Source organism: Leptodactylus fuscus, chromosome 10 (genome assembly GCF_031893055.1).
Source record: "Leptodactylus fuscus isolate aLepFus1 chromosome 10, aLepFus1.hap2, whole genome shotgun sequence".
NCBI classification, from domain to species: domain Eukaryota; kingdom Metazoa; phylum Chordata; class Amphibia; order Anura; family Leptodactylidae; genus Leptodactylus; species Leptodactylus fuscus.
Genome location: NC_134274.1, coordinates 17,224,801 through 17,237,499, shown reverse-complemented (window position 1 = coordinate 17,237,499; position 12,699 = coordinate 17,224,801). Strand labels below are relative to the sequence as shown.

The following is a 12,699-nucleotide window of genomic DNA, read 5'->3' as shown; positions in this document are numbered from 1 at the left end:
AGTAGGTAACCTCTTTATGACCTATGTCATAATAGTATAGAGTAGATTCAATAAGTATTCCTGACTCCTTACTATTATATTGGTCTCATGGGTGCTGTCACTGTGCCCACATGATCAGCAGCAGAATCATGACTGTAATACATAGCTGGGTTCCTGCTCTAACTGCAGGATCATGACTGTAATACACAGCTGGGTTCCTGCTGTAACTGCAAGATCATGACTGTAATACACAGCTGGGTTCCTGCTGTAACTGCAAGATCATGACTGTAATACACAGCTGGGTTCCTGCTGTAACTGCAAGATCATGACTGTAATACACAGCTGGGTTCCTGCTGTAACTGCAGGATCATGACTGTTATGCACAGCTGGCTGGGTGTTAGGATGGGGTCCCGAAGGTTTTCCTTCCGGAGCACCTGCGGGTCAATCCAGCTTTCACCCTCGGCGTCGGACGGTGAGGTTTGTGGAGTCTACGTCCTGTGCTCTGACTTTTTGGAGATGCTCTGAGGTGATGTCTCATTCTCCCCCTACTGAGCATGCTCAGACTTTTTGGAGATGCTCTGCGGCTAAGTCCCATTCTCTCCCTACTGAGCATGCTCAGACATTTTGGAGGCGCTCAGAGGCTAAGTCCCATTCCACCCATACTGGGCATGCCCAGTGAGGTTATGGCCACTGCCCTGTGGGCAGGGACTTGCCTTTATATGGTGTGTTCTGGGTGCTCACACTTTGAGACAGAGAGGTTCAGGGCTAGGTTCCTGTTAATGCCAGGTTGCCAGTTCAGGTATTCTAGTTAGGATTCCTGGGTACTGCGAGTAGGGAACTGAATAGCCTGTTGGTTCTGTCCAGTAATATTGTAGCTCCAAAGCTGTTGTGGAGCCCTTTGTGTTTCTGACCAGGGGTGACATTTAACCCTTGGCAGCCTAGGTTGCAGCCTATACTCAGGTGCAGTTCCTCAGCAAGTTACTGGTGAACCATTGTTGCCGCCTGTTCACATTAAAGCTGCACAAAAACACTTGCCCAGTGAAGTCAACTGGTGTAAGCCTCATTGCAGTCAATTCACATTAAAACTGCACAAAGACACTTGCCCAGTGAAGTCAACTGGTGTAATCCTCCTTGCAGTCGGTTCACATTGGAGCTGCGCAAACGCCTTCACCCAGTGAAGTTAACTGGTGAACGTGCCTTGCCCCCTGTTCACACTTGAGCCGCACGAACATCCTGCTGCTTCACTCAGACAAACGTCCGCCCTTCTGGGGCTTGTGGACCTCGACTGCAGCCACTACCATAGTCAAGAGGTTCTGTCAAAATAATCTTGTATATATACAGAACCGTAAAACTGGGTTTCTGCTGTAACTGCAGGGTCATGACTGTAATACACAGCTGGGTTCCTGCTGTAACTGGTGAACCGACAATAACTCTGATCCTGGTAGTTCAGTCACTAGCAGCTGCAGTATCTAACGTATTTGACAAAGGCAGTGGGCTCCCTCTATTTGGCAATTGGTACCCCATGACTATTAGATAACCTATGTATAACGTGTTTATTCCCCTGCAGGAGATCTCATGGGCACAGCCCTACAGAACCTCGATCATCTCCTGGCCATGCCATATGGATGTGGAGAACAGAACATGGTTCTCTTTGCTCCCAATATCTTCATCCTTCAGTATCTGGAGAAGACTCATCAACTGAATGATGAAATCCTGAACAAAGCCAAGAAGTTCCTGGAGAGCGGTGAGAAATTCTACACTGAATATTATTGTATTTCATATACCCAGTAGTGGGTTGTATATTGAATGGTAGCCTTATAAAATGTAGGTAGGTAGATAGATAGATAGATAGATAGATAGATAGATAGATAGATAGATAGATAGATTATTAGTATGCGATATAGATATAGAAAGGTAGCCTGTCACTATGACCCAGCAGATAAGATAAGATAATCCTTTATTAGTCCCACCATGGGGAAATTCAATGTGTTACAGCAACATGGATAATACAGTAATATTACAAGAAAGAACACATACAAGGTCATAGCAGATAGAAAAGATACTAGGAGTCATAGCAACTAAAAGGAAAAGATAGACGTCAGGATCATTTAGTTCTCTTTTTTTTTTTTTTTTTTTTTTTTTTTTTATGTAGATTGTGAGCCCCACATAGAGCTCACAATGTACATTTTTTTCCCTATCAGTATGTCTTTGGAATATGGGATGGAAATCCATGCAAACACGGGGAGAACATACAAACTCCTTGCAGATGGTTTTCTGCCCTTGGTGGGATTTGAACACCAGGACTCCAGCGCTGCAAGGCTGCAGTGCTAACCACTGAGCCACGGTGTGGCCCCTCTAGGATCATTTAGTTCTCTGTGCGGAGTGATCTCTGCTTAGTCTGATGATGATTATACAGCCTGACCACGGTTGGGAAGAAGGATCTCTGGTAATGCTCCTTCAATCAACCCAAGCCTGCAGATAGATAGGTTATGGATGGTTAAAATGTATCAAACAGCGTTTTCCTCTTGTGAATTGGTGCCTTTGTTTCCGAGAATCTCAATTTTTTTTCAATATGCAAATTAGCTCTTTGGAGTAATGTAAGTGCCCTATTGGTCCATACAAATAAGCCATGGCGTGAGATGTAATTTTCATATTGACAAGAAAGCGATTCGTAAGGGGGAAACACTGTTTATTAAGGTGACTGTAACCTATCTATCTGCAGGGTGCTGGTTTCTGGGGACTTTAAATCCAATGCTCTATTACACTAAAATATAGTTTCTATTATTATTATATTATATACATTCTTACTTCTCACAGGGTATCAGCGTCAGCTTACATACAAACGTGATGATGGATCGTACAGCGCTTTTGGAAAAAATGATGAAGAAGGAAATACATGGTTTGTATACGTGTCCTTATTTGTATCGTAGTGCCTGATATTAAGGACTGTGCTGAATATGGTTAAACTTTTACATTTAGATTCCCAGTTCACGCACCAATAATCTTGGCATAGGCGACAGATGAGGCTATTTATAACTTGTGTTTCATTATTGCAATTTGGTTCGTACTATTGATAAGATTATTCAGCTTAAGAGAAAACCAAATATTATGATTATCAGAAGTTGTATAAGATTAGGAAAAGAAGCCCTTACCTCTGGGATGTATCTGATATTGCAACTCAGTCTCAATGTATACGAGCTCAACATACAAGACACAGTCAGTGATGAATTAAATGCTGTAGTCCATGACCCTAGGTGGTTCCTCTAACTTGTCCTCACCATTCCAAGCACTGCGTTTCCTTGGAGTGTCTATCTAGGTGCTACCTATGTAATGCATCCAGCAGGGACTAATAGACTTTCATATATGGCGGATCTGGAGGCTCTTGTTAGACAGCCATAACAAAAATAATATTACATATGGATTGGTTACATCAATCACATGTGGACAAAGGTCAAGAGAACTGGAGACCTAAATGGAGACTCCAAGCTGAGTATCCAGTGCTTGTCATGTAAAGCCTTCTCTAGTGTTAAAAATAGGAACTGGAACACTCCATATAAGTGCCTTATGTCTGCACCATAAATGTGTGTTACATGTAAGGGTTACATAAACAGAGGATCTTCTCTCATAGAAGTGGTTGGAGAATTTAGAGTCATATTCAGTATCTGAGTTGTGTATATGGATGGTCTTCAGGAGAAAAAGTTAATTATTTTATCATATTTTGCAATTGTATAGAAATCGTCCATTTCCGTATCTCATTTATGATTCTACAGGTTGACTGGATTTGTGGTGAAGTCCTTCAGCAAAGCCCGACCTTATATCTTCATAGATGAAAGTCACCTAAACCATTCCTTCTCCTGGCTGAAGAACAATCAGCAAGACACGGGATGTTTCCGCAGTGTCGGGAGACTTTTCAATAATGCCATGAAGGTGGGCACAGAAAGTGATATAATAATGTCATAGAGGTGACATCATGACATCAAATAATAATAATAATAATAATAATAATAATAATAATAATAATAATAATAATAATAATAATGTAACTACATAAGGTGATTCCTATTCTGAAACAAAAATATAAATCCAATATCTTTGTGTTTCAGGGAGGAGTAGAAGATGACATTTCTCTCTCTGCGTATATAACTATCGCTCTCTTGGAGGCCGGGGTATCTGTACAGGTAAGTTATATAAGGAACAAATTTCAGTACAAGACTAATAGTATATTTTATCTCCTAAAGGATAACTAGTCTGTTGAGTAAAAAATCATCAGCCACAGATGGTGGGTGTTTAATGGTAAGATCTCCCCAACACAGGGCTTTGTCTTCTCTCTCTATGACCCCTGTTTCTGGATGTTTTGAGTTCTCTTTTACTCCCCTGTACAGTCATAGTGATGGTAAATCGGTTGGCGGTGGCTCCACTATAATTTTTTTTTCACCCACTACCATTAATTTGTAATACTATCCCTGTCCTGTGACATCATAGCGTCACAGATGATATAGTAATGATCTATATTATAATTATTACCAATCTATCACCATGGAAAGTTCTACGGCAAACAACATATGCCATGGATGCTCCAATGTACCCAGTTTGTCTGTTATTTCCTTTCAGGATCCCTTACTGAGCAATGCTCTGTCCTGCCTGAGGAAGGCCTCTGTGGATGTCAGTAACGTGTACACCCAGGCTCTGCTGGCCTACACCTTCACATTGTGCGGAGAGAATGAACTCAGGGATACTCTGATAGAAGAACTGGAAAAAAAAGCAGTGCGGGGAGGTAAGAAAATATTTAGCTGCAAACATACTGCATGATATACATTTCTCCCTATACTGTAAGCTCAGCACAGGTTTACATGTCTTTCCTCATCCAAGTCTTCCACCCAACCTTTGTTCTCTGTTTGCCAATGATCTAAGATTAACATTCTAGATAATCCTCCTACTCTGGTCTCCAAGGCATCGCTTGCGCTACGAGTCTTTTATGGACTGTTATTTTAGAAGAGGACGTAAGTAGGCTACGCTTTAGGTAGCACTGGCCATCTCTTTTTGGATTTTGAGGGTCTGATATCAGAATGTGATGTTTATACTAAAATTATTTATAGATACAGTATGTCAATAGGAAATTATCCTTGGATGTTTTTACAATTAATAAAATAAAACCTCACCCATTTATGGTCAAGACTCATGGAGTAATAGATCAGTACAGTATATAAATCTATTACATATCATATAAAGGACTTAGTTCTAAAAATTTCCTCTACAGATGGACAGTGGCACTGGAAGAGGGACTCTACTCCTCCTTCTGAGGTCTCGTACTGGCACAGAGCTCCATCAGCAGAGGTGGAGTTGGCCTCCTATGTGCTTCTGGCTCTTCTGTCTGGTTCATCTCCTGATATTGGCAAAGCTTCCCTGATCGTGAACTGGTTGAGCAAACAGCAGAACCCATATGGAGGATTTTCTTCTACACAGGTATACAGCATGGAGTCATATATATGAAACTGTGAACGTCTGGCCGAATTCTGCATTGGAACCCTCACAATGTTTTTTTTTTTTTATTTACTAGAGGATCTGGTGAAGATGATCATATACTTTTGTACCCAATGTAAAATTTCCACATTTTTCCTTTTGAAGGACACAGTGGTGGCTCTTCAGGCTCTGGCCAAGTATGGAGAGGCGACATTTTCTGATAAAGGAGATGTTACTGTGACAGTCAGTTCTAAGTCAGGATTCCTTGAGCAGTTCCATGTGGACAAGAATAACCGACTCCTACTGCAAAGGGCAACACTACCTAAAATCCCCGAAGACTACACTGTGACCACAACTGGGGCTGGCTGTGTCTTTGCTCAGGTGAGTAGAAAGATATTTAATATTCTGATACTGAGAACTCGTCTAGCTGTACGGGAGCTAAAACTGGACTATTAAATATACTTGAGAGTCACTCTTAGCTTTAGCAAGGAGTGGGCACTTTTCCTTGACTCTTTGAGGTCTATGGGGTTCGGACCTCCAGTAATACTACCATAAAGTCTGGTAGTATATGTATCCCATGCATCCGGAGTATATGAAAATATGTTCTAAAGATTCCTAAAGCTGTATAATGAACATATCCTACCATGTATGATTAAACTTTTATCATTATTGAGAAGATTAAATGTTATAGGTTCATACCATCTACACTACATTTGTAAGTTGATATAATAAGATGGTTCACGTGAGGGCCTAAACCTAATATAAAGTCATGAAAAACACAGTCTTTTGCACAATTTTCACAAATTGGTAAATAGAACAGTATTGTGAGTTCACCTTTAGTGTTTTCCCAGGATCACTGCAGATTACATTGAACAACTGTGATATTGTAGAGTCAAGAACCACATTAGATGGGAGTCCACAGTGGGACAACTGCTAACAGTTCAACATGGTCTAAGGGGCAGTTCACATGGAGTAACATGCCTTGCATTCTGGCACGTATACACGTGTCAGGGCGCGGCGCTTTCAAACTGATCCCATTCATTTCAATGTGTGCCCGAATACGCGTGATACACATTGAAATCAATGGGTTACAAAGCCTCCCCTAATAGGTCAGCAAGTGTATGAAACTTCTCTGCCCACTGAGGAATTAACTTGCCGTGTATTGTATTTGCTTAACCCACAGGCGGTATTGAGGTACAATGTCCCTCCTCCAAAAGATGAGGCCACTTTCTTATTAAGTGTGAAATCCAGAGGAGAATGTCTGGAGGATTCTGTGATAAAATTTGAGATTCTTATCACTGCCACGTGAGTTTTATTTTATGTACTCTTGCACTTTTTCACACTGTGTACAATAATTTCTAATAAGGACCAATGAGCTTGTAGTATTGAATATGTGGTTAGTACTCCAGCCATTAATGGGGATGGGGCGTGAAAGTCATACTCACATGTCCTTCACCAAGTCATCACAACTGCAGTGTCTGATCCTTTGTGATGGTCTCCAGTTTCAGCACTCCTGCTATGACATTGATAACCACCATGTGGCCACTTCAACCAGCCACTGACATCAGTCAATATCTCATCACTGCAGAAGTTCTGACACTGCACCAATGACATATCTGACTACCCATCATCACTAGAGAGCCAGAACCAGAGACTATTGCAGAGGACAGGGGATGTCAGGGTGAAGGAATGGTGACTATGACACCTGTTTTTTTATCATCCTATATTCCCTTCCCTCTGAATTTCTTATTTATTTTTTTTTTTTTTGGTGCGTTGAATGCTCCTGTAACCATTATTTAATGTGATTGTCTTCTCCTTTTGGCTCTCTTTCCCTCTCTTACAGTATGTGGGTTCCTCTTGTCTACCTGCTTTCCAATAGTCAACAACTTGCACCTCTGTCCAATTCCAATCCATAAATGTAAGCTTTCCAAACCTCGTAGAAGCCAACTAGGCTCTCCACCCCCTTGGGGTGTTGCAACAAATTAAAAGCTCATCTATCAAAATCTATCAAATGGTGGAATATTCTTCTTTCGATATCTTCTTTCTATTGACGAAACTATTAGGTATTATACCTATTATAACAGATATGAATGTATATGTCCTGTCTGTATCTTTATTCTAACAGCTATACCGGTACCCGGGAGAAATCTAACATGGCTGTTATTGAAGTCAAGATGTTGTCTGGCTACATTCCAGTAAAGAGCACAATAAGGAAAGTAAGTTAAGGGGAATTAAGCAACATGTTGGAAAGAAGAAAAAAAAAGGTTACAATGTACTAGAGTAGACTTATTTACCATTTTTGGGCTCAGTATTGAAAAGTAAGGCATTCATAAGAGCCAGGTGGCAGTAGGGGGTGCAGAAGTAACAGTTATAGTGGTCATAGTAACTAAAGGTGCCCAAAGGTTTTTGGCTTCTCTTATGAGTTTGTCACCAGAATTGAGTATATCAATCCACAATAACTGCAGATAGATAGGTTACAGTCACCTGAATCAAACAATGTTTTCCCCTTGTGATTCACTCCCTCCATTCCCGACTATGCCAATTTTTTTTCACTATACAAGTGAGGTCTTTGGAGAAACAACAGTGTTCCTGCTTACCTCCTGGGGGCAATGGCATCATCCTCATTGCTCCAAAGAGTTCATTCTCATATTGACATGAATTGATATTCTGGCGACAGATAAAACTAGTATTATACAGGACACATGGTTGGTGGATGGGTAGGTAGATTTTTCATTGGTGCGCATGTCTTCTGAAGAGAGATGAGATCTTATATACAGTACCAGAAAGGGAGGTGGTGATTCTTGTGTAATAAATTAGTCATCATTATAAACAACTAAAGGTCTTAAACAGCGCCCTCTCTTTCCTTGGGTTGTTTCTGGTACTGTAGTTCAAATCTTTTACCCGATTTAGGTCCCATAAAACAAGTTCTCTTACATAAAGAAGAGCAAAATCCTTGATAAATATGTATTTCTAGGAGGACAAGTGCCTCATGTGCAGAAATAATATTTTCTTTGACTTGGTTCCACCCATTCTAACACCAGTTTTTCTTCACAGCTGGAGAAAGACAAGTTAATAAAGAGAAGTGAGATCAAGGTCACGCGGCACGTTACTCCATGTGAATGCACCCTTAAAATACCAGTCATTGCATTTCTATTGCCCCTATTGCTGTGACTTGTGTCATTATATACCATACTTACCTGAATGCTGGTCCATTTTTGTGTGTTTTTTCTTCTTTTCTTTTTGCTATTGGATATTTCTGTTTTAACATTTTTGTTAATAAAGTTTGGACAGATTTTTAATATTGATTGTGGTAGTCTTGCCTTTTTGTTGGCAAAAGAACAAGTAGTTTATCATTAGTCTACCCTATTACATGGCCTATGTTTATACATTTACATGTGTTACATTATGTCCACATCTCGTGGGAATGCAACATTATACGCACATTCTGGCAACCGGTCTTGTAAACTCTATGTTGAGATGGAGGCTGGAGCAGCCACATGCTGTCTCTTTTGTCCTTGGGATTGGATGGGGAGCCTCATCCAGATGCCTCTTTGATCTCTCACATCTTGACTTTCATTAGGTCCCTTGTGGACGGATACTGGAAGGGAACGGAACTCTCCAGCATTCCTGAAATAACTATTTAGCTTGAATATTCTATAGAACTACTGGTGGCTGGTAGACAGGGCAACCTGACTAGATATGGATGGGCTTGGTCAAATTCTGTGACTTATGGACCATCACAGAACCCCTCCCTCCTACCCCAAGGGTCAAGCCTCAACACTCTCTAAGCTCTCCATCAGAGGCTACGCATTCATGGGATGCTTGACAACCTGTGTTTTTTTAAAAAAATTTTTTGCATATTTTTTGTATAGCAATATCCAAGCAATACGGTGGAGACTTCTACGAGAAATTCACAATACCAATGGAGGCTCAATGGCTTACAACAGTAAGGAAAGCAAATTCTAACATGTAAGAATAGAAAGCCTCAATGGGCAGCAAAGTGGGAGGAGGATAAGGGGAGTTAGGAGAGAAATATTTAGGGTGTCGCTTAAAGGGTCCTCTGAGGAAAGGGCCAGGATCCAATAAATCATGTGGTGTGGTGTACAGTACTTCCTTAGTTCATCCAGGATTCCAGTCCCTTATGTTTGCTTATTGCAAAAAAATTCCTAAAAGTTTAATCTTTGGTGCAATTTATTATGTAGAATGTGACCTTGTGCTAATTCAGGTCTTGTATGGACTACTGAGAATTATGATTGTGATGTCTAATTGGACGTTAAAAATGTCCAATTAAAAAAATGTTTACATAAAAGAATCGGCCCCGAGTGGTTAAAACTGTGGGGTAATTTAGGATCAATACACTCACAGCTAAGGGTTCATTCACTATTGTCTAATAATTAATCCATTAGCAAATAAGAGATAAGCCGAAGAAAAGGGGAAGTTAAAACCGGTTGCCGGTTCATGGGTTTTTAAACGCACTTTTGTGTTTATCACTGTCACATTTATCTTTTTGCATTGGATTTACCCATTTTTATATGGAAAATTAAAAGTTAAATTTTAAGAAAATCTCAGGAGCGCGGACTGGAATATTTTCTCTACTAAGAGATAAGCCGCACTGTATGCCAACGTAGGAAACCGTAACTTGTCATAAATGTTGTGTACTGTGATAAAATGTATCTAACATTTCAAGAAGCTTTACATAAATCCATAATATAGTATGTGTACATGAGAAGTAATAATATTTTTGCCCATTATATGATCTGTATTCTATGTCTTCTATAGTTCTTCCCTATCATGGCTCTATCTCTAATGTTCAAGTATCCCAGAACTGGTGGGTGGACATTGAAACCCCAGCTATGATGTCCTTATTGTGGACAGGTTGTCAGACAGGGACACTACATGTATGACAAGATAACCTGACCACAATAAGGACATCATGGCTAGTTATCAGGAGGACATTACATGTATGAGAAGATAACCTGACCACAATAGGAACATCATGTCTGGTTATCAGGAGGACACTACATGTATGAGAAGATAACCCGACCACAATAAGGACATCATGGCTGGTTATCAGGAGGACATTACATGTATGAGAAGATAACCCGACCACAATAAGGACATCATGGCTGGTTATCAGGAGGACACTACATGTATGAGAAGATAACCCGACCACAATAAGGACATCATGGCTGGTTATCAGGAGAGGACACTACATGTATGAGAAGATAACCCGACCACAATAAGGACATCATGGCTGGTTATCAGGAGGACACTACATGTATGAGAAGATAACCCGACCACAATAAGGACATCATGGCTGGTTATCAGGAGGACACTACATGTATGAGAAGATAACCCCATCACAATAAGGACATCATGGCTGGTTATCCGGAGGACACTATATGTATGAGAAGATAACCTGACCACAATAAGAACATCATGGCTGGTTATCAGGAGGACACTACATGTATGAGAAGATAACCCCATCACAATAAGGACATCCTGGCTGGTTATCAGGAGAACACTACATCAAATCTGTTTTTGAGATAGGGTTAAATAGCAGAGATCATAGTACAAAAACTGTTCTCCATCTTCTGATCTGTACTACATCCCCATGTGACCATTACATTGGAATAGTATAGAATAGGTTTGCTACTTTGCTGTGAGTCCTCGTAGGTTTAAACAGCTCCAAGTTGGCCAAAATACTGTTTTGTTATACTGTATCTCTGTGAAACTACCTAGAAAACCTTTCACTGACCAGTCAGGGCTTAACAAATATTTGTAATGCGAGGTTGATGTGCAATGTCCATGGTGAGCAAGAACATGCGGGGGAGTAAAACAATATAAACTTTTGGAAGGACCGCACACAGACCTCACTGCCCTGTCCAGTCTCACAATGGGGCGCTGGAGCTTCTGTGTTGTGTTGGTCCTATTTCAGTTATTGGGAACATTGGAAGCAAAACTGTAAGTACAGTAGTTGTGTTTTATATTCTGTTATATTTCTAAAATTTTTTGACTTTCTTCCTTTCATATATCAAAAAGTTTTATTGTATCCTGGAGCATGGATATGACTTTTTGCTCTTTTCTTCTAGTTTTCTGAAAATCAAAAAGTTTAGGGTATTGAGTTTACTAGTTGTGTAATATTACTAAGTTTTTTGTGTTTTATGGAAATATATCTAAAATAAGTAAATACATGCTCAAATCACCGTATGCTTTGTAAATTACCCCAAAAAACAATGTCGTGGTGTACAACGACTTTTGAATATTTGATTGTAGAATGTAAAGTGATATCTGGTCAGTGTTTATGGTGGTTGGGAAGAATATTTGTCAGGTTTGTGTGATATATATGAAATTCTTTATCAGTTGTATAATTACTGCTTAGGGTATGTCCCGTTAGAGTTTTTATACTTCTATGTCTATCTACCTGGACGTAGCCTCAGTGTGTGGATTATATTGGGTGCGATAGGTGGAGAGATCCTTCCTGTTATGTACTGTAACAAGGTAAGGGGCGTTATGTCTTCTTATCAATGGCTTTTGCTAATGGCAGCAACAAATCAGGAGATTTGACACGTATGTTGCCTTCCTGAAGAGATTACTGTTGGATGCAAGGAAGGAGTATAAGATTAAAATATCCTATATTGGAGCGAAAGGACAAGAAATAAGTTATCTGTGCATTCCCCTACACACCCATGACACTGTCAGGACTACTGTGTATAGCCCAGCAAACACCCCACATTCCACTACCATCTAGCAGACATGGGACTGTTCAGTAACTACTACCCGCCCAATGAAGGCAGAAGTACAAATATTTAGGTTTCTGCAGATTCCTAAGAAGAGTAGTTGTGTGACTGTCCCTGTCCTTGTAATGGGTATGTGTGTCAGTGGCAGTTCGGACCACTGGTGATTAAGAAACACATAAGGAAAACTAAAGGAACACTAAAGCAGTGGAATACAGCTGACATATGTAAAGCAGCCTAACATTAGGCTCAGCTTACAAGATCACAGACTTAGGTTTCTAAGAGCACGCTTCCTCTGATGTGATGGTGGTAGTGTCCATTACTGTAGGACACAATCTCTTTCCAATGAGTTTCTCTAAGGTGCATCAGATTGGGAAACCAATTTGTGTCTCTTCAGCTGTGGGACCACTCTACTCCACGAACTGACTGGCGAGCAGTTCACATTAAATACAGAACCATGGTAATCTGGGTAATGCCTGACGTCAAAGGGTCTCACTATAGGGGAGGCAAGAAACAATTTCAC

General features: G+C 40.4%; 1 protein-coding gene across 1 annotated transcript in view; it reads left to right on the top strand.

The window, feature by feature from the left end:
• The window catches only part of LOC142219116 (uncharacterized), a 60,495-nt gene that overhangs the window by 17,422 nt on the left and 30,374 nt on the right, over positions 1-12,699 (top strand). The window contains exons 24-34 of the mRNA XM_075288083.1: positions 1,547-1,723; positions 2,797-2,878; positions 3,750-3,906; positions 4,083-4,157; positions 4,591-4,753; positions 5,237-5,442; positions 5,605-5,820; positions 6,623-6,744; positions 7,565-7,655; positions 8,494-8,554; positions 9,312-9,408. Of these exons, the coding sequence (XP_075144184.1) occupies positions 1,547-1,723; positions 2,797-2,878; positions 3,750-3,906; positions 4,083-4,157; positions 4,591-4,753; positions 5,237-5,442; positions 5,605-5,820; positions 6,623-6,744; positions 7,565-7,655; positions 8,494-8,554; positions 9,312-9,408 (1,447 nt within the window). The remainder of the gene's footprint in view (positions 1-1,546; positions 1,724-2,796; positions 2,879-3,749; positions 3,907-4,082; positions 4,158-4,590; positions 4,754-5,236; positions 5,443-5,604; positions 5,821-6,622; positions 6,745-7,564; positions 7,656-8,493; positions 8,555-9,311; positions 9,409-12,699) is intronic.